Here is a 26,863-nt window from a genome sequence, read left to right as displayed (position 1 = left end):
CTCATTAACATTATGTGTATGGCATAGTCACCTACTTACCTCCTTATCCCTTCAGATTGAACAGTGCGCTTTAAAATCTATGGGAGACTAGCATAACCGGACATTTCCGTCACATCTTCCACTTTTTATTAAATAAGCACCACACATTTATCACTTAGATCTGTTGGCATATCAGAGCCACTGATCTGATGCATTGTGTTTTTCAGGATAGGTACTTTGTCTTTAAATCAGTGGTGTAAGGAGAATCTCTCTCAACTCCAGTGTGCACTGGGAGTAGACAGAGGAGAGCCCAAAGGTTGAAAGAGCAAGGGAAAACTGTGCTGGAGTTGTGATCTAAATGGAGGGCATCTCCACAGCATGAGAGGAGACTGCTTTGTTTGCTCTTTGAATAGTGCTTTGTAGAGCCAGGAGCCACAGCTGTAGACTGGACCCGATTTAGTACAAACAAATCAAAATATTTGTCTTGCACTGAATTTGTATTTGTAAGTTGCATTAAATTGACAAGATAAATAGCAAGAATAATCTTATTTGGGGAGTGCAGTGGAAGGGGAGGAACAGCCACTCTACTTGCTCTGCCTCTTAATGCTCTTAAAGTGTTTGCCACTGAACTTGACTGTTCAGGATTTCTGGCATCAAGAGGGTGAAGATTTCCATACATTAGATGGGTGGCAACCCTTCTGAGGATTAGGAGAACCTTCTCTTTGGGAATGGGGAAGTAGAGAGGGATGACCACACGAAACAGGAATGACAGCCAGGTGTGATGGTGTAGCCCTGGGTACTATGTGACTAGCTAATAAATAGAATTAATCTTATACCCAGGCAAAATGGAAACATAGTTACAAGGAAAACAAGTGTATTGTGTTTATCCTCAGTATACTGTATATGCATGCCAAAAAATAGAGAATTTGATTTTAGACTTTACTATTGAGTTTTAAATGTCTGCTTTGCTTCCTCATTCAGATTCAAGGCCCAGCCCATATTATGGCTGGCAGTGGGCCAAGATCAGGAACTGTCAGTGGATTTGCCATGAAATCACAGCTTCAGATTACTGGTAAGATTTTTAAAAGACTAAATGTTTTCTCCCGATTCCTGGAGGGGAAAAGTAACAAACAAAAACATTATGTACGTAGTTAAGTAATAAGATGCTACTGGCAGTATGTTGTGTTTCAGGATGTTTTGGATATGAAGAGGATAAGACGTTCAACTTTGTTCTGCAATGAAACCAATAGTATTGCTGTAATTCCCTCACAGAAATGCTATTTTATTAATTACATCTTTTGTTACATGTATCTTTTACTTCCTAAAATCTAGTTTATAACATGGTAAAAACCAGATGGGAGAAATTTCTTTATTTTTCTCATATTCCTCCATACACTTATATTTAAAGGGAAATTGTCAGATTAAGAATTGTACGCATAAAATATTTTCCTTACTGATAACACTTTAAAAATTGAAAAATGATTAAATCTTAATATCTTTATTGCCTTTTATAATATACTCTGTACATTTCAAGTTAGGTAAATTTATACTGCTCTCTTCTAGTCATGTTCTCTTGTTGGTTCTCATGCAGTAATATGTTATAGCTGTTGGGCTGCAAGTACTGTAGGGGAATATTTAAATACAAAGTTTCACATTTAAATTTGGGAATAATACTCTGTTTAAGTAGTCGTGAGGCAGGCTGGTTAAAGAGAGCACACAGCAGTGGATTTGTATGTGGCATTGTCTCATACACAATGCCTCCCCCACAGTGCTGCAATTGATAACTTGCCAATTCAGCTTCATTGCTCTAGTGCGTCTGCCAATATTACTGAAATGCCATAAGGCAAATTCTGCACCATACTCATGGATGCAGAAGACCTTGCTGGTGGAATTGGTGTGGATTCTCTGCAGAGTAGAGTGATATATAGAGCCTTTTCTTTGGGTGTGCACCACCATGTGTACCTGCAAGGCTCATTGTACAATATGTTCAGTGAGGATTTGGAACAGAGACTGTGATCGTGGATCTGCCACTACACACGTTCACTGGCAGTCCTCCCATAGAGATGCTACAGGCCCAGAGGTTACTCCAGCCATGAAACTGGAGGAGTATCCATGGAGCAGCAGCTGCACCTATGTAACCTATGGAGGAGGATTCCTCTCCACAACCACCCTCCTTTTCCCAGAGAGATACAATCCAACTGCTTGATCTGGGATTATGTGCAGAAACTACACAGACTTGAGTTTGGGGAGGATGGAAGGAATAGATTGAAAAAAGTGAAAACGGCACACAGAAATAGCAAGGAGAATGACAAAAGAAGGGACAGCTAGAGGCAATGCATGTTAGATTGGGACCAATTTTGGCCCCTTACTGAGTGGGCCAGCAGGAATTGGGAGGAGTACTTGGCCTCTGCAAAAAAAAAAAAAAAAAGCAATTATGTCAAACTTCAGAGAGCGCTGCATCCCCTCTTCCATCTGGCTAAGGAGAGCACTGTAAGAACGTGGTATATGGTTTTTGGAAGGGAGTAAAGTGTTACAGCAAAAAAAATTGAGCATCCACTCACCAACCAGAAAGGGGGACAGATTAATTAAAAAAATAAATGGATGAAGACTGTAGTGAGGGGAGAGACAACTTTTTTGTATGTAAAATATCCTAGTTTATCAGAATATTAAGGTTTTGAAGTCAAATACCCAAAAGTTAGGAAATGCCAGAAATAAGTTTTTTCCAGTATTACCTTAATTCAGACCCCTTCTAAATATGCATTATGATAGACTTAAATTGCATGCTATTTTTTTTTTCCACAAGGACACCTGCTCATTCTCAGATCACACTCCTTCCTGAGACTGTTGTATGTAAGACCCCTGCTTCATTTGTTGCAGAAGTTGGAAGATGTGTTGTGAAAGAGGCAGGGGACTGCAGGAAGAGGAAAGGATGGTCTCATGGTTAAGGCAGTTGAACGCCAACCAGAAGAACTGTAATTTATCCTTTCCTCTTCTGCAAAGCCCCTATTTGGTACTGGCAAGTCATGTAAACCAATTTTTTTTGTAGGTGGCCAGTGTGTTCCTCATTGTCTGGATACCCAACTTGGTTTACAAAAGTATTTGGTTTACCAGATGTGGACGCCCCATCTCAAAAAAGATATATTGGAATTGGAAAAGGTTCAGAAAAGGCAACAAAAATGATTAGGGGTATGGAATGGCTTCCGTATGAGGAGAGATTAATAAGACTGGGACTTTTCAGCTTGGAAAAGAGACAGCTAAGGGGAGATACGATTGAGGTCTATGAAATCATGACTGGTGTAGAGAAAGTAGATAAGGAAGTGTTTACTACTTCTCATAACACAAGAACTAGGGGTCACCAAATGAAACGAATAGGCAGCAGGTTTAAAACAAATAAAAGGAAGTATTTCTTCACACAATGCACAGTCAATCTGTGGAACTCCTTGCCAGAAGATGTTGTGAAGGCCAAGACCATAAAAAGGTTCAAAAAATAACTAGATAAATTCATGGAGGATAGGTCCGTCAGTGGCTATTAGCCAAGGTGGGTAGGAATGGTGTCCCTAGCCTCTGTTTGCCAGAAGCTGGGAATGAGCGACGGAATGGATCACTTGATGATTACCTGTTCTGTTCATTCCCTCTGGGACACCTGGCATTGGCCACTGTTGGAAGACAGGATACTGGGCTAGATGGACATTTGGTCTGACCCACTAGGGCCGTTCTTACGTATTCAGCACTCACAAAAGTGGCTGAGGTCAGTGGTCACTGTGCTCTGAACTTAAAGTGCTATAATATGCTAATTACTCTGAAAAATCAGACGCCAGGCATCTACAATTGGGCACACAAAATTCATGGACCCATTTGACAATTTTAGCTTTAAGGAACTGAGCTACAGCTATTATCTGTCAGTTGAGGATAATACCATCATCCTCTACCACATGGGAGTGTTGTAAAGATAAGTTTATTAATTCTTGTGAAATACTAAGATGTTACTGTGGTGAGTGCCAAAAAAACCCACGATGAAATCCATAATTCTGTATTTAGTGCAATGTTTGAATGGTATGTGGTAAATAAGGCTGTGGAAAAAATGTGATCATGTCATTAAAGACTGTATGCATACAATCCAATTAAGAGCTGAATTAAGTGGGAGGGAGAAGTGTGTGCAGTGGAGTGCTTTCTTATGGATTTTTTTTATAGTAAACATATAGCAATGTGTAACTAGATATCTGTTAGAGAAGGCAAGGTCAAAGAAATGCACCTGGCTCTTAGAGCAGAATGTGGTGAGGTTTGTTATGGCCCTTAGTTCCTGTGGGGGAGTTCACTCCACATTCTTGGACCAGCCCCAGAAACCTCTGTCTTCTGAACAGGCAAGCCTTACCCTTATTGTAGAATGTCGTCTTGTGCTGGAGGAGTGAAATTGTTGACAGCTGTCTTCAGCCAGGGGACTTCTGTGATCTTTTAGATACCTTGGGCCATTGAGAGAGGATAAGGACTGAGACCTTGAACTTGATTTGATATCCTGAGAGAAACTAGTGTAGAGAGCAGAGGACAGGTTTGCTAGGATTATGGTAGCTTGTGTTGCTGAGATGTGTTGCAGTGTTCTGTATTAGGAGTTTCCTAAGTGCTGAAGATCAGGCTCAGCCTTACTGTATTGCTGTAGTCCAACTAAGAAGTGACAATGGTCTGAGATCAGGCTGAGGTCAAATCATAATTTGCCAGGATGGGATGCTCCATGCCAACCAAATATGATAGAAAGCATTACTCGTGAATGCTGCTATGTGAAAGCTTTGCATCCGGGAGGAATCCAAGAGTATTCCTAACGGTGGATTGAATTGACCAATTGTGGGCATGTACTTTCAACCAAAGGAGACTGCACTGTAGCTGCAAACTCTTCAAAATGCTTTCCTCTGCCTCCCAGTACCACTTCTCCAATTGCTGGGTTCAGCGTTAATCAGCTGTTCTTCATCAACAAGCTGATCTTGTCCAAGAATTGGGCCATCTTGGTGACAATAGTATGGTCATATGTGGTTCCGGATAGGTAGAGCTGTGTGTCGTTGCATATTGCTGGCTGCCTGTAGCTGTTGAATAGAACCAGAGAGAGATTTGATCCTTGTGTAGGACTCCATAGTAGAGGGGTTTGCTAGTGAAGAGGCGGTTTCCCATTATTAATCATTGAGTGTTTCCCTCCGTGAAGGATTTGACCCATTTTAGCATATTTAACCCGTATTGTATGGTTGAGAGTGTCAAATGCTGCTGAGAGGTTCAGGAGAATGAGAATGAATATCTGCCCTCTAGTCATTGACATCAGGAGATCATCCATCAGCACCACTAAAGCAGTTTCAGTTCCTTGTCCAGACCTGAATCCAGATTGTTAGGTCTAGGATATTGGCTTCAGTTAGATGATCTTGAAGTTGGCTTTTGATTAGCTTCTCAATGAGCTTGCTCGGGAATGGAATGTTTGACACTGGGCAATAGTTGGCTATAACTTATGTATCCAGGTAGGTTTCTTCATTGTTCCTCCATGCCTCAAGGAGGAAGGAAAGATTTCTTCCCTGAATCAGTGCTCTAGTTGTGCCAGAATGCCTCAGAACACCATTCCAGCACCTTTTTAGGAGCTAGAATTGTGTTTCAATTAAGGCTGTCGATTTAATTGCAGTTAACTCACGCGATAACTCAAAATTAATCGTGATTAAAAAAAATTAATTGTGATTAATCAGTTTTAATTGTACGGTTAAACAATAGAATACCAATTAAAATTTATAAAATATTGTTGGATGTTTTTCTACATTTTCAAATATATTGATTTCAATTACAACCCAATATACAAAGTAGACAATGCTCACTTTATTTTTTATTACAAATATTTGCACTGTAAAAATGATAGACAAAAGAAATAGTATGTTTCAATTCACCTCATACAAGTACTGTAGTGTAATCTCTTTATCGTGAAAGTGCAATTTACAAATGTAGATTTATTTTTTTTTTGTTACATAACTGCACTCAAAAACAAAACAATGTAAAACTTTAGCACCTACAGGTCCACTCAGACCTCCTACTTGTTCAGCCAATCGCTAAGACAAGCAAGTTTTTTTACATTTACGGGAGATAAAGCTGCCCGCTTCTTGTTTACAATGTCACCTGACAGTGAGAACAGGCGTGCGCATGGCACTTTTGTAGCCAGCATTGCAAGGTCTTTACGTGCCAGATATGCTAAACATTCATATGCCCCTTCATGCTTCGGCCACCATTCCAGAGGACATGCTTCCATGCTGATGATTCTCATTAAAAAAATGTGTTAATTAAATTTGCGACTAAACTCCTTGGGGGAGAGTTGTACGTCTCCTGCTCTGTTTTACCCGCATTCTGCCATATATTTAATGTTACAGCAGTCTCGGATGATGACCCAGCACATATTGTTCGTTTTAAGAACACTTTCACAGCAGATTTGACAAAACGCAAAGAAGGTACCAATGTGAGATTTCTAAAGATAGCTACAGCACTTGACACAAGGCTTAAGAATCTGAAGTGCCTTCCAAAATCTGAGAGGGACGAGGTGTAGAGCATTCTTTCACAAGTCTTAAAAGAGCAACACTCCGATGCAGAAACTATAGAACCCAAACCACCAAAAAAAGAAAATCTGCTGGTGGCATCTGATTGCCTCAGATGATGAAAATGAACATGCGTCGGTCCGCAATGCTTTGGATGGTTATTGAGCAGAACCAGTTATCAGCATGGACGCATGTCCTCTGGCATGGTGGTTGAAGCATGAAGGGACATAAAGGTCTTGCGACACCTGCTACAGCAGTGCCATGCAAATGCCTGTTCTCATTTTCAGGTGATATTGTAAACAAGAAGCGGGCAGCATTATGTCCTGCAAATGTAAACAAATTTGTTTGAGCAATTGGCTGAACAAAAAGTAGAATTGAGTGGACTTGTAGGCTCTAGTGTTTTATTTTTGAATGCAGTTAGTTTTTGTACATAATTCTACATTTGTAAGTTCAGCTTTAATGATAAAGATTGCACTACTGTACTTGTATTAGGTGAATTGAAAAATACTATTTCTTTTGTTTTTGTTTTGTTTTTTACACTGCAAACATTTGTAATCAAAAATAAATAAGTGATCACTGCACACTTTGTATTCTGTGTTGTAATTCAAATCAGTATATTTGAAAATGTAGAAAACATCAAAAACTATTTAAATAAATGGTATCCTATTATTAACAGTGCAATTAATTTTTTTAATCACTTGACAGCCCTAGTTCCAATATTTCTGCTGATCCTAGGCCACGTGTTTCCTTTCTCTCCCCAGCTGCAGAGCATCATCAGAGCCGGCAGGTGTCTGTGCCAGGCTTAGGTGGCAGTGGGTCAGCATGGAGGGAGCCAGGAATGCTACAGCTGTAACCAAGAACATGGGGGCTGGAAGCCCAGGGCAGAACTGGAGCCAGGCTATGTCAGGAGCAGGGTAGTGGGGTTTCCTGGACAGTGGAGCCTCCCATGGGGGAGCAGGAGCCAGGGACAGGATGGGTTCTGTGTGGAGTCACCTCCTTTTCCCCTGGCCTCTCCCAGCTCATCTGCTGCCCCTGCCTTTCTCCAAGCTTCCCTGTGCTCCTTCCCGGGTCCTCCCACTGCCCTGTGTTCCAGCACTTCTTTTTGTAGGACGCCAGCGCTGTCCTGAATGAGGTATTGGCTATTTTGCTCATGAGTGACACCAGTTGCTCATGACTCTTTCACAAGCCATAAAGAGCATGCATCAGATTCAGGGACTGGAATCTTTTAGAGCAACAGAATAGACCTCTGTCATTTGAGCTAACTATCTTGTAGCTATTACAGAAAGCTGTTATCTTTTAGGTGGATTAGTTACGAGAGGAGGATGAAATGTACACTTTGCATCGGGGAAAACATTACCCCTGTGGCGGATTATTTACCAGGGTTCCAGAATCACCTGATATGTCACCTCAGTAAAAACTTGTCCCTGAATCACAAGTGGTCTCTGAAGTCCAACGTCCTGCAGTCCATCTTTACGGTTTGGAGCATCCTGAAGATTGACCTCTTCACCACAAGAGACATCAATAAATACCATCTGTTTTGCTCTTGAGGGAATCTCAGTCTGGGCTCCCTGATGGATGCTTTTCACTGGAGCTGGGAAACGGCACTCCATATGCTCTTCCTCCAGTTCCAGTCATCCTGCAGTCCTTCTCAAGATGAAATTGGATTGTGTCAAGTTGATTCTCATGCTCCAGTGTGGCTGAGACAATGTTAACGAGGAATCCGGTGGCACCTTAAAGACTAACAGATTTATTTGGGCATAAGCTTTCGTGGGTAAAAAACCACTTGCATTTGAAGAAGTGTTTTTTTACCCACGAAAGCTTATGCCCAAATAAATCTGTTAGTCTTTAAGGTGCCACCAGACTCCTCGTTGTTTTTGTGGATACAGACTAACACAGCTACCCCTCTGATACTTGAGACAATATTGCTTCTTTGACCTCTTCACATTATCAGTTCAGCCTCCCATATCTCTTCCTTTTCACCCCAACCTCCTGACTCAGCATCAGTCAGATTTTGCATCCAGCGCTCAGCTCCCTGCATCTCACAGTATGGATGCTGCATGATTAGATGGGATGGAGGAACGATGTTTGGAGGTGGTCCAGCAAATCTTGCTTAGTAGTAGGAAGCCCTGCACTAGAATGGTCTATTTGGCCAAGTAGAAGTGGTTGTCAATGTGATTGTTAGCTCGGTGAGTTCAAACAAAGATGGCTTCTATCCAGGACATCTTGGACTACCTGTGACGCCTTCAGTCTGCTGGTCTTGCACTTAGTTCATCGACAGTGCACCTGGAAGTGATTTTTTGGCATTTGATCCACCCGTCCATGGGAAGTCAGTGTGTTCGAACTGCAGGGTGGTGAGGGTCTTGAAAGGGAAATGCTTGTCTCCACCTGTTGATTAAGGAACTGGTTCCTTTGTGGGACCTTAATACTGCCTTAGCAGCTTTTATGGGACCTGTGTACGAGCCTCTGACTACTTCTTCTTTCTCCCTTCTGTGTCAGAAAACTGTTTTCCTTGTAGTGATAACATGTGCAAGGAGAGTGAGAGAGTTGCTGGCTTTGATGGCAGAGCCTCTTTTACATGCAGTTTTCCAGAGACAAAGTAACCCTGCAGCCACACCCTAAGTTTTTATCTAAAGTGGCGTCTCAGTTTCACTTGAATCGAGTTATTTATCTACCAGTGTTCTTTCCTAAAACGCATTCCACCCCAGATGAGCAGCATCTTCACACATTGGCTGTCAGGCGATGTTTAGCTTTTTACCTGAATATAATCTTTCTGTTCTTCATCTCGTCTATTTGTTTCATATGTGGACCGAATGAAGGGGCAAGTAGCTTTTTCACAGACAACCTCCAGGTGGATAACTTCCTATATCATGACAGCATATGAAGTAGCTCAGACTGTCTCCTCAAGGGTGTGAGCTCATTCCACAGAGGCCAAGGCAACGTCAATGCCATTTCTAAGGGCTAGTCTACACTGGAAGCGCTAGAGCTGTGCTGCTGAAGCGTGTCTGGTGAGGCTGATGGGAGAGAGCTCTCCCATTGGCATAGTAACTCCACCTCTGAGAGAGGTGGTAGCTATATCGGCGAGAAAAGCTCTCCTGCTGACATAGCGCTGTCCATGCCAGCGCTTAGGTCAGTGTAACTTATGTCATTCAGGTGCATAGATTATTCACACCCCTGAGCAAAGTAAGTTATAACAAAGTAAGAGCTAGTGCATACCAAGCCTTAGTGATGTTCCTATGCTGGACATTTGCCGGGCTGCCACTTGGTCCTCCGCACCTAGGTTTACAAACCATTATGCCGTTACTACTGCATCCAAATCAGATGCAAACTTTGGGAAGGCAATCCTGTAGTCCTCTTTTTAAAATAGATTCCAAGCCCCACTTCCTGAGAGTACTGATTGTGAGTCACCTACATGGAATACATGGCTGCATCTACTCAGAGGTAAAAAAAAAAAAAAAAAAGTTAGATATCTGCCTGTAATGGTTATTCTTCAAGATGTGACCTAGACATGTTATTTCACAACCCATCCTCCATCCTGTCTGCACTCTTGAAATTCAGTGTGAAGGAACTGACGGGGGTGTAGTAGGAAGAGGGCCTGGGGCGGCACGCAGAGGGAACACAGGGCCTGGGGCGGCACACAGAGGGAACAGACATCTTGACTACACAGGGTTGGGGTGGCGTGGTCCTTACAAAGCCAGGGTAGGGGCTAGGGCCACAGGGTGTAAGCCACACCCTTACTGGTACTGCCAGGCAAAGTTCTCCAGCTTTGGTGTGCTGAGTGCGCTCACTCCTACATGGAATACACATCTGCATTTGTCACAACCGGAACATGGACAGTCTGACTTAGTGGTCAGAGCAGGAGTCTGGCCGGGTCAGATACCAGGAGATCAGAAGCAGGAGACAAACTTGAGAGCAGAAACATGGATTGATAACCAGAGTCAGGCCAAGTCAGGATACCAGGAAGTCAAGCCAGGGGAGCAGGAGCAGGAAGTACAAGGCACATAGTCCAGAGCAAGGTGGATTCCAGTTGCATGGACAACTTCCTGTTCCGAGTTTAAACAGGGACTCCCAACATTCTGCCAATCAGCTTCCAGGATTGAGGTCCTCGGTCTGAGTTCAGCTCCTGTTTTGCCAAAAGTTAGCACATTTTGGTAGCAGGTTGGAACCTGCTGGCTCCAAAGAGCCCAGTGGACCAGGGTTCAAGAATCACGGTCCCTGATAGCATCACATATTGCAGAACAACAGATACAGTACAGGTAAGTAACCATTTTTTATCTGAATGCCATGGGGTGACATTAATTTCCTTTGAATAATCAAGGATAAATATGGGTTGCTGCTGCCAGGATGCTGTACAGCTACTAAATGTCGCAGAGTTTAAACACTTAAGGATTCTGATTATAAAGTTTCCTATATAGAAGATTTCACATGCCTTATTTCAAACTTTAAGGGACCCCTCTGACCTTTGGCTAACCAAGAGCTTCAGTCAGTGAGCTTCACATTCAAATAATGGAGGTCCCATTGTCCTAGTAATAGACTAGAGGAAATTTAGGTGTTCAGGTAATGAACTTGCAGATAACATGAATTCATCTGTTCCTGAGCGCATACAGGTCTTCAAGTCAAATTGCCTCTAAAGAGATTGGCATTGTACTCATATGCATATCTAATAATGTTATAAGGAAACTGACAAGCAAAAAAAGTGTTTAATAATGTGTAAACAGACTGGTAAAAGTTAGTGCAAATCTTGTTGTTTGTTCAAATCACAAAAAAAACTAACTCTTTTTGGATGTGCATTTTAAATGCACTGGTGAAATCTTTACTGTAGTCCTCCTAAGCAATTACATGTGCCATCTTATCCAGAAAGTGTAGGCTGAATCAAGGCAGGCAGCGGCAGTATGAGGCAGGGTCTCAACATTGCAGCCTCTTTGAAGAGGGCAACATGCACCTCCATAACTAGTATGTGCTGGAGACACCAAACACGTTGGCTTCCTGGAGGTCAGCTGTAACCTTCTAGCGGTGTTAGTGTGAGAAGACTTTCATCTACTCAGCTAGTGTTGGAGCACTGAACTTTCTGCTCTCAGACCAGCTGAATTCTTCAAATCCAGTGTCTGCATCAAATTCTTCTTTGATTTGAAATCACAGTGCACAAAAGTGTGATATGTCATAATAGTGAATCTAGTTCAAGGTAAAGATCATTCTTGTGCAGTAGTCTTGTGGGGTTTATTTTATTTGAGCTGTATTACATGTCAGTGTATTTTAGGTTATTACAGCCATAGCTACTTTCTATACTAAGGAGAACAATGTTGTATGCATTTTTAACAAATTAGTTTGTTACAGGAATGCAGCTAGTTTTCAAAGTGCATTTTTAACTGATAGCTTATTGAATAGAATAAAATATTAATTGTTTTCCCCTTTTTTAACAGTTATCTCTGCAAAATTAAAAGAAAATAAAAATAAATGGTTTGGACCTAGCCCTTATGTGGAAGTCTCAGTAGATGGACAGTCAAAGAAGACAGAAAAATGCAACAATACAAATAGTCCGAAGTGGAAGCAATATCTTACAGTGTAGGTTTGGAGCTGTTTTTGCTTTACTAAATTTCATATATTGATCTATAATTATTACGTTATAGGCAATTAATGTCAAGAATCATTTCTAAACTGCGCTCTGTGTTGTAACAACACAATATGACAAAACCAGTGTTTTTCATATTAAAGAAAAAGGTGGTACTGTAATACGGCTGCTATAGTATGGAGCATTTATGTAAATGCTGTGTGTTAACTTATGTGGCATGCAAGGGATGCAGTGTTAACACAGAAATATATTCCATATTAGCACACATGATATGCAAATAAAGCTGCTTTTTGACATGAAAAGTAAGGAAAATCTGTGATAGAGCGGACACTATCCCATGCTCACTTGTTCAGTACATATTTACCGGGCGTGTGGGGGTTGTCATCTCAAAATTCTGGACTCTGGTTTCAAGACACAGCTATTCATTGTGTCATATTAGTGTTATAGCAGGTTATATTTTAGAGCATGCTTTTTGTTAACTCCTACTTGCACAGATCCAACCTCCAATGCAAGTGTGAAATTCCTTGTGTACCCGCAAAAGAGAACTTCTTTATCTTTCATGAAATCCAGTTCTCTAGAAATGCTCCAGAATGCATCATATGGAACATTGGAATCAACAGAAATTGTATGCAGCTGTTAGTATTTCTGGTAGCACTTATGTTCCAGAAATATTGCATTATAAGACCCCTTTAGAGAACCTGGGAACACCCTGGTTAGTGGGAGAATATTCCATACCTATGCCTGACTCAGGATGCAAAGTTAATTTCTTCTCTTTATTTGGTTTGTACCCCAGCACTGAAGAGCCATTCTTAAAAGAACAAGACCTGTATGTTTTATATACATTAAAACACTAAGATTGCAGGAGCCAGTTGTATAGTAGAATCTGTTTTTTGTTTTTTAATCTTGACAACCCGCTTTTTAAAATACAAGATACAAAGTATTTTCACTTTCCAGGTCTGCCACCCAACACACATCAATACATGAGCATTTTCTGCACATTGGCCCTGTTCAGTCTACATTGTATGCAGATCCACTGTACTTGAGTTGTAAACTAAGACTACTGGTAGAGCTGGGAAGAGAATAAATAATCTGTTTTGTGGAAGTTTGGTTTAGTTCCAATTTGGAATGAAAACCAAAAATCTCTAAATTATCTGTGAAAGGAAATGGAGCCCTGAGCAGTCTGCTTGGTGGGCTGTCCCAGAGCTGTGGACCCTGGAAACCCTGGGGTTCCCAATTCTCTGGTAGTCCACCTGGTGGGCTGCCCCAAAGCTGTGGTCTCTGGGAGCCTGGGCTGCTGAGGACCTGGGTGTTGGTGCTTCCAGGATGTTGGGCCCCCACAAGGCAGGCTGCCAAGGAACCAGGCAAGCAACTTTGCAGGAAACCAGACAGTTTTCTTTCCATAATTCTGCTGGATCCTGTCAGAATTTTGTCAAAATCGAACAGTCTTTGTGAAACATTTAGATTACAATGAATTGACAATTTTTTTCTGGTCAGCTCTAGCTACCAGTTTGCTGTGGTAGCCACAAATGACTTTTTTTCTCCTTTGACGTTCTAAAACTAATAGAAATGTATGCAGTTTAATTGTTCCTATTGTTTTCTTCCATGATACCTTAGGGGAGAAAAGAGCCCAAAATAAGCTGATAGTATTTTAATGTCACTTAACCCTTCCTCTAAAGATCTTCTGTGCTGCTGTCATGTCAATAGAATGTGATTGGAATCAGTAAAAAGTTAAGGCATGACCACATGAGCTGGAATTTATATTGAGGTGTTCATAGTGTTATAAAGACCTATAAAAAGAGCATGTCCCTTCCTCTAAGAAATTAGTCTACATCAGACCAATAACACAGCAAAAATGACATCAGGCAATAGTGGGCAGAAAGGACGACGAAAAACGATGTTAGACTGCAGGAAGTATAAGGAAGTGAATACTGCTTTGCTGGGGTAGCCTACCTCTTTTTTTTTTTTTTTTTTCCCCTCGCTCCGCCCACAGAGATTAGTGAATGAAAAGTTAACTTGAAAGGAGACATTTGGAGGAGAGCAGAGTTGCTTGAATAAATAATATCACCTCTTTTGTAAAGCATTTTGAGAATTACTTATGAAAAGTGCTATATAACAGCTAGGTATTAGTCTTACATAATATAACAGAGAGTGTTCCAGATCTAGGTGGCAATGTGAAGAAAAAAACGTTGTAAGTGGGAGGAGGAGAAAGAGAACAGAGGCTTAGGCAGAGTGTAGGACATAATCAGATTATGTGGAAATAGCATTTGAGATTCCGAAGCCACATTAGCACTGTGATATTAGTGGTATTATGGGTGTTATCTATACCAGCAAATATAGGACACATAATTCAGCAATGTAGGAGGTTGCAGAGCAGGTTAGAGGATATGATGGTAAAATTTTATTTAGGCTGGAAACACTTTATACAGTGCCTAGCAATATCAGTTGGGGCTTCTGTGCTACCATACTGCAAATACATAAAAATAGCCAAGTTCTCTCTACACGTCAGCCTCCACCATTGCCGATGCTGGTAGAGGAGCCTTGGTGAAGAATTCTGGGTCTTAATTTTCTTGTGGTAGACAATGCCTGAAGAAGACAGGTAGCATAGTAGAGCCTTGCTGGAGAAGAGAAGACTGAACCTGAAGTGGAACAAAGTATAAACAATTGATGGAATTAAGGGGGAGGGGTGATGAGTAGCAGGATAGGTAGACCTTATTTATTTTATAGCAGTGGTGTTTTTTGAATGGACTGGACGGGATAGGTGAGTACCAGGAAGATGAGTGTAGTAGTCAGGATTCACATGTGGGTTTTAGCAGTAGAAACAATGTCAAAGTAGTTTACAAAGGTTAGGAGGAAAAAGTGTGGAATGTGACAGAACGATGCCGAAAAGATCAGGCCTCTAACACGCACACCCTCACAAAGGGAATTCTCCCTCCTTATGGGAGGAAGGCCAGCAGTCCAAAGCAAAGTTAGAGAATCAAGTATTAAAATATATATGTAGGCAAAACCCCCAAGCAGACTCTTTCAGGTATGGGTATACAGAGTTTGGTAAATTAATCTTAAAGGTCTACAGATGCCCTAGTCAAGCTATAGCTTCCACATATCCCTCTGAGAAAGTAATAGTGGGATAGGGATTTCCTCCCACTCGTAAAAGACTGGGAAAGTATCAAGTTGTCATTCTCCGTTGCTGTGGGTTACCATGCCCTAATGTCCAGGTTATTGTTCCTAGATTCTGTAGCAGGTTACAGTGCCTCTCCACTTCCTCCCCTCTAGCAAGTGGCTTTGGAGGGTAGAGAGGGATAGCAACACAAATGGGAAAGAACCAGCAGGCAGTAAGGATCTCTTGACCCGCTCTTTATTTATCTCTGTCCTCTCTCCCCTCCCCCCCCACCTCCATTCATAAGGCCAGAATGTTCCTTAGCGTCCACCAGTCAAAATTTATCCTGGTGTCACTACTTGAGATAAATGTGCCTATTTTTCTGGTGGTCAGGGACTCATAGTTTCTAACTGGGAGAGATTTTTATCTGAAAGAGTGGCCACCTAACTATATCGACCTTCATAGGTAGCCAAGTAAAGGCAGGCATAGTTTTCATGATTGAAAGAGGGGACTGAGACGATCAGGGGACATTAGGTAACAATATTAAATACATAAATATAACGTTGGTGGACAGTATTCAAGTAGGGCCCCTCTCAACCTAAAAAGGAAAAAAAAAAAAAGACCTGGCCTAAGGGCTTCTCCCTGAGTTAGAGGGAGGAGTAGGGGCATGCAGATAGCCTTCCTTGTTATCCTATTAATGGAATTAATAGAATCAGGCCCCCTACAGAGGAAACAAGGCCTTTATTCCAAACTGGGCCTAGTCTCCTTCCCTACCTCCTCCCCCCATCTCCCCAAAACTAAAAAATTTCAGAAGGCCACAGAACAGTTTTTGACCCTAAATATCTCAATAGATCAAGGAAGAAATCAAAATTCAATATGGAGACCTTGAAATCCGTACTGGCCACCATCAGCAAAGGGAACTTCATGAAGAATGCCTCTCTCATAGTTCAATTACAGTTTCACAGAGGCACGTATGTTTTGTTTTTGAAGCATAACACTACTAGTACAGGTCCTTGTCCTTTGATTTAGCAACAGCCCAGAAGTATGTTTACCTCACATGTTTACAAAAGTGCTGGTAGTGTTAATAGCAGCTCTCAGCCAGGAGTGGATCCATTTAAATGTCTTCCTCTTCCTGGACAAATTCCTTATCTGAGCCTTATCCAAAACTAGGGTTATGGATAGCACCACCCTGACAATAAGGATGCTGCAGACTGAGTCGGTTAACATAGTCTCAGCAGATTCCCCGTCATAGAGTGGAGACAGACAATGTCCTCCACAAAGTTTTGTGTTGCAGGAAAGATGGGAGAAGCTGAGGAGTCTTATCAAAACCATCAACCACTCAAGGGATGTATCCATTCGTACACTTCAATGGTTTCTTGAAGACATTCTTAGTGGGCCAGTGCTCGCATGAGGCCACTACAGAGCTTCCTCTTATAGCTCCCTGAACTATCTCTTACCTTCACTGAGGGATGTCTCTCTCTCTCTCTCCAGCGGGATTTGCAGGTAATTCAGATGGTGAATGAGTCCAAGCAAATTCAAGTTGGGCTTCCCAATTGGACAGTTATCACCACAGATGCAGGCCTGCAGAGATGGGGTGCTCATGTGAGATCAAGAAATGTGGTCCAAGTAAAAGAATGAGCACAGTATAAACTGGTGAAAGCTCATGGCAACCCAATATGGTGTCAAATCTCTGCTCCCATATCTGGACTCCCTCCTGTGCTCATCATAACAGGCAACACCTCAGCCATTCATACATCAACAGATATAGCAGAACAAGGACTACTGCCGGTCAAAGAGAAGCTTATCTCTTGATGACTTGGAGAGGAGAGAATCTGCAGCCAATGCACTCCCTTCTCATCCAGGGAAAAAAGAATCATATGGCCAACTGGCTCAGCATGCAGAAATTAGATAATTTAGAATTGGACGTATACCCAGAGGCATTTCATCTCCTGGTGAAAGAATCCGGTCTTCTAGCAACAGATCTGTTTGCCTCCCACTTAAATCACAAGGTTTCTGTGTCTTCTCTTCTTGGCCTCCCCTCCCCTCTCCTGATCGTCTGTAGCATTTTTGTGAGATGCAGCACTGGTAGTTCTAATAGCCCTGTATGGGACAAGGAGGCTTTGGTTCTCAGACCTCCTCAGCATGGCATGGAAACCTCCCATACTTTTTCCATCTGGATGGGATCTGATATTACAAGGGCCAATCATGTATCTGAATCCAGACAGTCTAAGCCTAGCTGCCTGGCTCTTGAATGGAGATTCTTAAGTCAAAGTTGTTCATGACAGGTAAAATGCACACTTTTATTTTCCAGAAAGAAATCTAACTCAATGAATTCAAGAGCATGGTTGAGCTCTATCCCTTGCTGCCAGGACAAGGGGTCTTACCCCTACATGATGTGTCTCCATCCTGAAGAGAATCGATGGACTTAGGTTAGGCCTTGCAGTTCCAAAATTCAAACCTCAAGGTGCTGCTTTGTCTAGCATCCTTAGTGCAGTAGGCAAGTAGTAGATTTCATCTTACCCAGGTGCCCAAACTTTTTTTTTTTATTTGAGAGCAGCATCTCTTGTACATCCTCTTGAAGAGAAGCACAGAGTTATTTCATGGGATTTTAACCTGGTTCTCAGTGCCAGTTGAGGCCCTCCATTTTGAGCCACTCATGAAGGTGTCTCATTACTTTCTAGCCATTAAGGTAGCCTTTTTGATAGCAACCATATCAGTTCATGGAGTACCTGAGTTGGGAGTTCTTTTCCTGGAAACTCAATACTGCGCCTTCCATAAAGATAAAGTAGTACTCAGAACTGACCCTGCCCTTTATTCCCAAAGAGTGATTCCAGGGTCATAAAACACAAGAAATTATCTTTCCATCCTTCTGCCCAGCTCCATCTCACCCCAAAGAGAAACTGTGGTATACTTTGAGAACTCTGCGGATGTTCCAAGTAACATATCCACTGCACAGCTCAGTTCAGCAAGGCAAATGCTTTTGTTTATTGCTTTATCATTTGGTGTCAAAAGGGAAAGAAGGCTTCAAAATCTTTCATTTCCAGGTGGCTAAACTATTGTATATCAGAAGCACGCAGAGCAAAAAGCATAACTCCATCTTCCAAAACCAGAGCTCACTCCCTCATAGCTATGGCAAGTTTATGGTCAAAAAGATCATATGCCTCATATGAGGAAATCTGTAAAGCAGCCAGCTGCTCATCTGTTCATACCTTCTCCAAATTCTACAAGCTGGAAATCCAGTCATCGTCTGATGCTGCCTTTTGGTAGACAGGTGCTCCTTGCTGTAATAGCCCAGTGACTGTTAGGAAAGGGTTACCCTCTTTGACATCACATAACGGATGTGTTTATATGTATGTGTTAAATACATACATATAACACATGTATATCGTTCCTCCTTCCTCAGCCTGAGTGGACGCTACTATGAAAATCCCAGTGTCGTAAATCTTTAGATTTCACTACAAATAAGAATAGAAAAATGTATCCATGCCTTACCTGAAAATTTCCTTTCTTAAAATAATGAGGTCCACAGATTAAACCCACCCTGAATGGGCAGTAAATTGAGGAAAGATATGGGATTATTAATTGGCACTCAACTTTGTTATTCATTGATCTGTGGGAAGATTGTTCTATTTAATCTTAATGCTTAATTTTCCTTTCTGATATAGAGTGGTTAGACATTTCCTAGGCTTATAGAAGTGTCTCAGCTGGCAGTTTCACAGAGATAGTCACATCTCCCCTGCCATTGATTGAGAGGTTTGTTCTGCCTCCAGGGCTGCATAGAGCAAAGACCCCAAATGTCATGGATCTGTGGACCTCATTACTCCAAGAAAGGAAATATTTGGTAAGGCACAGATAAATTTTCCTATTGGCAGCACATTGTGAGAGAAACTTGCATTGCCACTGTCGGTGCTTCACCTGTTCTGTGGTAAACTTTTGTCTCCAGCGTTGTTAATCTAGCACTTTTCATGAACCACTAGATTTATTCGGTTTTTGTGTAAGCTTTAAAATGTGGATTTCCTTTTATAGATTCATAGATTCTAGGACTGGAAGGGACCTCGAGAGGTCATCGAGTCCAGTCCCCTGCCCGCATGGCAGGACCAAATACTGTCTAGACCATCCCTGATAGACATTTATCTAACCTACTCTTAAATATCTCCAGAGATGGAGATTCCACAACCTCCCTAGGCAATTTATTCCAGTGTTTAACCACCCTGACAGTTAGGAACTTTTTCCTAATGTCCAACCTAGACCTCCCTTGCTGCAGTTTAAGCCCATTGCTTCTTGTTCTATCCTTAGAGGCTAAGGTGAACAAGTTTTCTCCCTCCTCCTTATGACACCCTTTTAGATACCTGAAAACTGCTATCATGTCCCCTCTCAGTCTTCTCTTTTCCAAACTAAACAAACCCAATTCTTTCAGCCTTCCTTCATAGGTCATGTTCTCAAGACCTTTAATCATTCTTGTTGCTCTTCTCTGGACCCTTTCCAATTTCTCCACATCTTTCTTGAAATGCGGTGCCCAGAACTGGACACAATACTCCAGCTGAGGCCTAACCAGAGCAGAGTAGAGCGGAAGAATGACTTCTCGTGTCTTGCTCACAACACCCCTGTTAATACATCCCAGAATCACGTTTGCTTTTTTTGCAACAGCATCACACTGTTAACTCATATTTAGCTTGTGGTCCACTATAACCTCTAGATCCCTTTCTGCCGTACTCCTTCCTAGACAGTCTCTTCCCTTTCTGTATGTGTGAAACTGATTTTTTCTTCCTAAGTGGAGCACTTTGCATTTGTCTTTGTTAAACTTCATCCTGTTTAACTCAGACCATTTCTCCAAATTGTCCAGATCATTTTGAATTATGACCCTGTCCTCCAAAGCAGTTGCAATCCCTCCCAGTTTGGTATCATCCGCAGACTTAATAAGCGTACTTTCTATGCCAATATCTAAGTCGTTAATGAAAATATTGAACAGAGCCGGTCCCAAAACAGACCCCTGCGGAACCCCACTCGTTATGCCTTTCGAGCAGGATTGGGAACCATTAATAACAACTCTCTGAGTACGGTTATCGAGCCAGTTATGCACCCACCTTATAGTAGCCGCATCTAAATTGTATTTGCCTAGTTTATCGATAAGAATATCATGCAAGATATTGCTCTAAACAGGCTTTTGGGGAGGGAGAGGGGAACAGGTGAGAGTGAACAGGTAAATTGCTCGCTACATTCTGAGATTGCATTCAAGTTGCTTTAGACATCATGGCAGATGCTGTAGTGACCATTTATATTCTACAGGGGGAATTACGTAGGGCTAGTCTACACTACCCGCCCGGATCAGCGGGTAGAAATCGATCTCTCGGGGATCGATTTATCACGTCTCATCTAGACGGATAAATTGATCCCCGAATCGACGCGCTTACTCCCCACCTCGTCAGGAGAAGTAAGCACCGTCGACGGGGGAGCCGCGGCGATCGATTTGCCGCCGTCCTCACAGCGGAGTAAGTCGAATAGGATACGCCGAATTCAGCTACGCTATTCGTGTAGCTGAATTTGCGTATCTTAAATCGACCCCCTCCCGCCCCCCTTAGTGTAGACCTACCCTTAGGGACTAAACTTGAGACCCATACTCCAAGGCCAGCAAGAGTTTAGAATGCTGTGAAAGCAATACACTCACTCCGCTTCTGGGAGTTTTGGGGGAGTGCATTTAGGGTTGAGTGTATAGCACTGTCATATCAAAGAGAAGACCCCGTTCATGAAGGTGCCCACTATTACTCAGAAAGGGATTCTCTTGGTAACTTTTTCATTTTGTAGTCAAAAGCATGGTAGTGCAAAATACTGTATCAGTTTATGACAACCACTTTTCATAGAGTCCCAGTTCCTTTCACTTTTATCACAGCAGTGTGGACTAAATATGTGACAATTTAGACCTTTGCATTTTCACAGCAGTGCACATTGGGACATAATCACTTGAAATCTAGTCAACTTTTCAAAATATTAAAAGTAGTTTTGAGTACTAACAGGCTCCTGCAGGCCCCTTGCCAATGTTAGTGTTTTACAAGGGCTTTGTTCTCTGAAAAAATATTCTCTCCCCTCTTGCTGTATGAAAAGTTCACACAGGACCATGCAAGGTAATCAGTAAAACTGAACCTACATGAAGTTTAAAAAAAAAAAAGTGAAATAAAAGAAATATTTTTCTCTAATATTTTGGTTATAGCAATTTTAGGTGTTAATTGTAATAGTTAATAGTCAATTTTCACACAAGCATGATTAAGTTGATGCTATGCCTCCTATACTCAGAAACAATCTCAACTTTCTGACCCAAGCATGAACAGTTTTAGTAACCATTTTGACTTCTCTTTCTCTTTGGTATCTTGCTTTCCCGTCATCCACATAACAAGAAAATTAATGCATTTTAAGCTGTTATAATGTTTATTAATCTTTGAAGTTTGGTGTGTCAGTTAAATATTACCAATTTTATTTTCAATAAGCTTTGTTTTTTAAATGAAGGCTGATGTGTATCACAGTTTAGTTGTGATGCTTTTCCCAGTGTTCACCATTGTCCTGCTTTCTGTATGTTTTTTTTTTTCCCAACAGAATTGTCACTCCTGTCAGTAAATTAAACTTTCGAGTCTGGAGCCATCAGACATTAAAGTCTGATATTCTACTGGGTAGTGCTACTCTGGAGATTCATGAGACATTGAAATCAAACAATATGAAATGTAAGTATGTAACTAAAAAAAAATTACCTTATTTGTATGAAATTTGCCAGACTTGCATTATTCAAGTTCAAGTTGCTGTGTTTAACCCTTTCAGGTGTTCCAAACAAACAATAATGTGACAATTTAAACAATATATCTAAAGTATAATTGCTCTTTTTTTGTCTACTGATGGTATTTAAGAGCTTTCTCTTGAAGTTTATTTCATTCTGGCTGATCATGCAGTGTAGTCTTACTTATAATACACTGTTTTTATAGTGATATTACGAACATGGTATTTTACACCTCATTGGTGTGGAGTAAGAGGTGGAATGTGGGAGTGAAAAATCAAACTGAAGATTAGATAACTTTAAAAAAAAAAAAAAAAGCCATGGAAGATAATTATTTTAAAGTTAAACACTGTCTGAGTTGTGTTCCTGGCACCAGACACATAAATATGGATGTGAAGGGTGTTTTTGCTTGCTTGCTTAAATTGGTGAGATGCTATATCATTTCACAAGACTCAAATATCTTATGTAGCTGAATATGTGCACCTTCCACATTGTTTGGAAAGAGAAGCACATTGAATACTGTGTTACAGAAACCCTCCTCAGAGAATCCACATTACTATTGCACATACCTTTGCATTGGCTTCATTTTGTTCTGGCCTTCCAAAGAATAGTTTGTTTTGGTTCTTTCAACTGTCTGTACTGTAATTGCAGGACTTATTGGTATCCATGTAACAGTGCAGAACAGGCCAGTGCCCTGACAGGTGTGTTATTCCACTGCTAAAGTTGGAAGAAAGTTAACCTAGGGACTCTTGCTGTATTTAACATCAGATATTCTGTTGTGATATTGCAAAGATATTTATCCGGAACTGTGTTCCATTGTGACTAGATGCAGTGGCTTAGCCTGTAAAAGTAAATTCCCTTCCTTCTGTAGATGCAAGAGAGAAAAGCTTCATGTTTTTAAATGTAAATTTTTTCAATGACTGGATAAATATTCTTGTCTGTATATAAAACTTGTATATGCACTTCATGAGGAATATTATGAATTCTGGTTCTTAAAGGTGTTTTGGAGGTCAGCTCTGAGAGGTGTGGTCCAGTAGTCTAAACACAAAACAGCCAGAAACTCAAGAATTCTGACCCCTGTTCTAATACTGGTTCTCTCTGTGTTCAAGCCACTTCACTGTTCTGCTTCAGTCTCCCTATCTTTAAAGGAATAATACCTATTTACAGGAGGTTTGGGAGGACTGTTTGCAAAAAGCATGAATATTATTAACATTATTCCTGTGGGGATTCAGAGCTATTCTATTTATAATCCTTTCCTGTAGATTTATAATAATTTCTTTAATAAAATGTAATACACCACTACCTCGATATAACGCAACCCGATATAACATGAATTCGGATATAACGCGGTAAAGCAGTGCTCCGGGAGGGTGCGGGCTGCGCACTCTGGTGGATCAAAGCAAGTTCAATATGACACGGTTTTACCTATAACACGGTAAGATTTTTTTGGCTCCCGAGGACAGCGTTATATCGAGGTAGAGGTGTAATATGTTAACATAAAGGGAAGCTTCTAATTTTTCTGTACTTTCTTTTTTAGTGGAGCAGGTGGTTGTGACATTGCAGCTTGTCGGTGACCGAGAACCAGCAGAGGTGATAGGAGACTTGTCTGTTTGTCTGGATGGGATGCAGGTAGATCCTGAGCTCCTAACTAATGGTGATGCCACAAGTATAAGAAGTGAGTGTTTGTTCAAGTAAATAGGGTATGTAGTCTCTGCTTATCTAAAGCTGTTTACTGGAAGATAGTACAACATTTTATTTATAATAATTACTTACAGCGCTTATATTGCACTCGTGTAAAGACTGAACTCTTCCATTAACCTTTCTGTTTCTTTTGAAGTTTGAATTTGATCCATAAAATAATTGAATAAAAGGAGTGATGGGACTTCAAAATATTTTATTTCAAGATTCATTCCAATGTTCAGTCTGACTTTCCTTTCTTTGTGTCATCTGTTTCATTCAGTTTTCTGAATTCTTTGTTCTTTGTTTCATTTTTTTAAAGCTGAACAGATTATTACAGATTCATAGCCAAGTGTGCTAGTTACTTTATTATGCAGCTAGTGTCTGCATGTTTATAGAATATCATTAAATGGAATGTTTTTCTCCTAGGTACTAACCATTTAGGCACTTTGGGTTTCTTATTTCCTCCCAAAGCTTTTTATTTATGTGTAGATTATAAAGTCAGCTGTTTGGGTGTCTGGAGTTGCCCTCTTCTTGTCATTTAACTGTATTTTATCCATGTCTGTCTTTCCCTATGGTTCTCTTTTTTTATTTTTTTTTTATAATGGGTCTCAAAGAATGAGCAGCTGACACAGTACTTTGAGTTGGAGCTGCTGTGTACTGCATAGAGACTTCAGATGGACTCTGCCCTCAGCATCTGATAACAATCTGCAGTTTAACTGCATTAACCATGACTTGTTTTAAACTCTGCTCTTTGAACTAACAGCATATTCCCGTATTCAGATGAGCACTTTCAAGTATGCTCTTTCTACCAGAACATAATCTAGAAGCTTGAATAGTGATATCAGTGTAGCAATATTCATACTATGACCTAAACTGCCTTAATGTAATTCTGAGGAGACACCACTGTGGGCAGTAGTCACACATCTTGAATTTTCACAGTCCCATTTTTGAAAGTGCTTTTACATAGTTCGCTCAGCTCTTCAAGAAGGAGCCCCAAATATATTATAATGAAGGTTTTGCAGATCTTTTGGTCCCTACCTCTAACACAAGGCCACCTCCATGTGTTTTACTTTCATCCTAAATTCTGTGTGTTTTGTTCAGTACATAGTATCCTGGAGTCCTGGTCCAGGACTGGGGCTCCTAGATATTAGTGCAGTACCAATAATACTGGGCACCTGTTTTCTGGACCATGCTACCTTATCTCACAATCCCAAACTACCTTCCATGCCTTCCTTGATGTCAAAATACGCCTATCCAGCTGTCAAAACCACCAGCTTTCCTAACTGACATAGTCTTCAACGTAGTTGTACATCATCAATACGTAAATCTGTGGCATTTACAAATAGAGGAGTAATGCAAAATCTGAATTTAATAGCAAAATAAAAGGAATACTGTAATGACTGAATTATTCACTTTCATATTTAATTTCTAATCATACTTTTTCTTTTAATTTACCTAAAGGGTATACAGTGCTGCAGAACACAGGGTGTGGCCTTTTGGATTCTGCAGACAGAGACAACTTTTAAATATTTATATAATTGTACCTTACAGTTATTGTAGTCTTGTTTAAAAGTCTTTCAGTTTCTAAGGGCTTGTCTACACCATGGGGTAATGCTGACTACAGGGGTATGATTTCTAAAGCATACTAACATACTGGGTATTAATTGGTCTGCGTAGACCTTGCTGGTTTCAAACAGTACGATGTTAAAGAGCACTAGGGAACCTTTAGTGGACACCAGTAGGGTCTATGTGGATCAATTAATGTGCAGTAAATTGCGCTTTAGAACTCATAACCCCATAGTCTGCCTTACCCCACCGTGTAGACAAGCCCTAAATCAAATAGAGTACTTCAAAATAAAGTCACTGATTATTCAAAATGAGCTGCTGTTAATGAAGGATCTATAATATTTAATGCTTTACTGCTTGCTAAAAAGCCAGAAGAGGGAGCACAAATTGCATTCCCAATGTTTTGTTGACCTCTTCAGTGGCAAATAACTTAATACAATATTTTTAAGATTAAAAACCTTGAAGAATAAGAGCAGCATTTGCAGTTACACTAGAATAAAAATAAGGGTTCTCAGCATTGATAGTTGAGAGCATAAGATAAAAATTTCTTCTGTAAAGCAGGACTGGGGGCATTATGAAAGGTTTATCCTTTCCTCAGAAGAGTTCAATATTGGCTGCTGTCGGAGATGATGCACCAGACTAGCTGGATCATTGGCGATTGCAAGTATGGCAGTTCATATGATGCTGTTACTGCAAAACCAAAAGGAGGTGAACAATAAATATCATATTAATTTCAAGTATCATTTAAATATCATAAGAAATCCGAGAGAGAATTAGCCTTTTACGTTTACTTACTAATTCTGAAGACTTCTGTGCTCAAACCTGACTCCGTGGTCACAAGTGAAAATAAGTTTGCTTTTTTGGTATCATCCCTCCCCCTATTTATCATGTTATCACATACCTTGCCCTGGTGGGAATTTCTTCTAACGAAAGGACAAGGACTGGAATTGCATGGGATTTGCAGTGCATGGTTTAGGTATGTTGATAAAATTAGGCAGGAAAACTTGCACAGCCTCTTTGTGTACTACATTTGGTTTGAGCTTGTGCTTCTAGTTTCTCCCTTTCCTGAGCACTAAATTCACTCACTAAGTTAAAAAAAATGTATGTTTGTAAATGGAAAGAGGAAAAATTAGGTAGGGAAATGAATTTTTATTTTCAGACTCCTAGGAACAATATCAGAAACAGCATAGAGCCTGAAGTACCAGCATAAATGACTAAGCTTGATACTGGGCAACTATGAAGTAAAATGTTCAAAAATTTTACCTGTGCTGCCAACACTGGTATTTAATATGTTGTTTTAAGAGTTGGAGGTTAGCAGAATTTTTGATGCTTTTTTAAAATGTGGGTCTGCCCTAATAGACTCTGTAAAATGACACCACCTTATTCTGCAGATCTTCTTCCTATGTGTATTTAGATTCAGATCTTCTCACTTTTGTGATGAAATAAATTCTCTATTTTTTTTACTCCTTTAATCCTACAAAACCTATACGGCTACAATTAAGTGAGCTGGAATCTCTTCCATCTTATGCTTCATCAGTGGAACTGTTAAGTTCCAAACAGTTACACCAATGTCAGTAGTAAAATGGACTGCACAAGTGTTAAATTTTATTGCTATATAAGCTGGATAGCCCAGGCTCAGTTTGCAGGGCTAGCAGTCAAAAAAAAAAAATCATTATACT

General features: G+C 40.7%; 1 protein-coding gene across 1 annotated transcript in view; it reads left to right on the top strand.

The window, feature by feature from the left end:
- Positions 1 to 26,863, top strand: part of ITCH (itchy E3 ubiquitin protein ligase) — a 114,196-nt gene that overhangs the window by 40,450 nt on the left and 46,883 nt on the right. The window contains 4 exon segments of the mRNA XM_026656790.1: positions 961 to 1,051; positions 11,939 to 12,080; positions 21,767 to 21,891; positions 23,476 to 23,613. Of these exon segments, the coding sequence (XP_026512575.1) occupies positions 982 to 1,051; positions 11,939 to 12,080; positions 21,767 to 21,891; positions 23,476 to 23,613 (475 nt within the window). The 5' untranslated portion in view covers positions 961 to 981.

This window comes from Terrapene carolina, unplaced genomic scaffold (assembly GCF_002925995.2).
Source record: "Terrapene carolina triunguis isolate 2854851 unplaced genomic scaffold, T_m_triunguis-2.0 Scaffold233, whole genome shotgun sequence".
Classification (NCBI taxonomy): Eukaryota; Metazoa; Chordata; order Testudines; family Emydidae; genus Terrapene; species Terrapene triunguis.
This window is presented reverse-complemented; position numbering and strand designations above follow the sequence as displayed.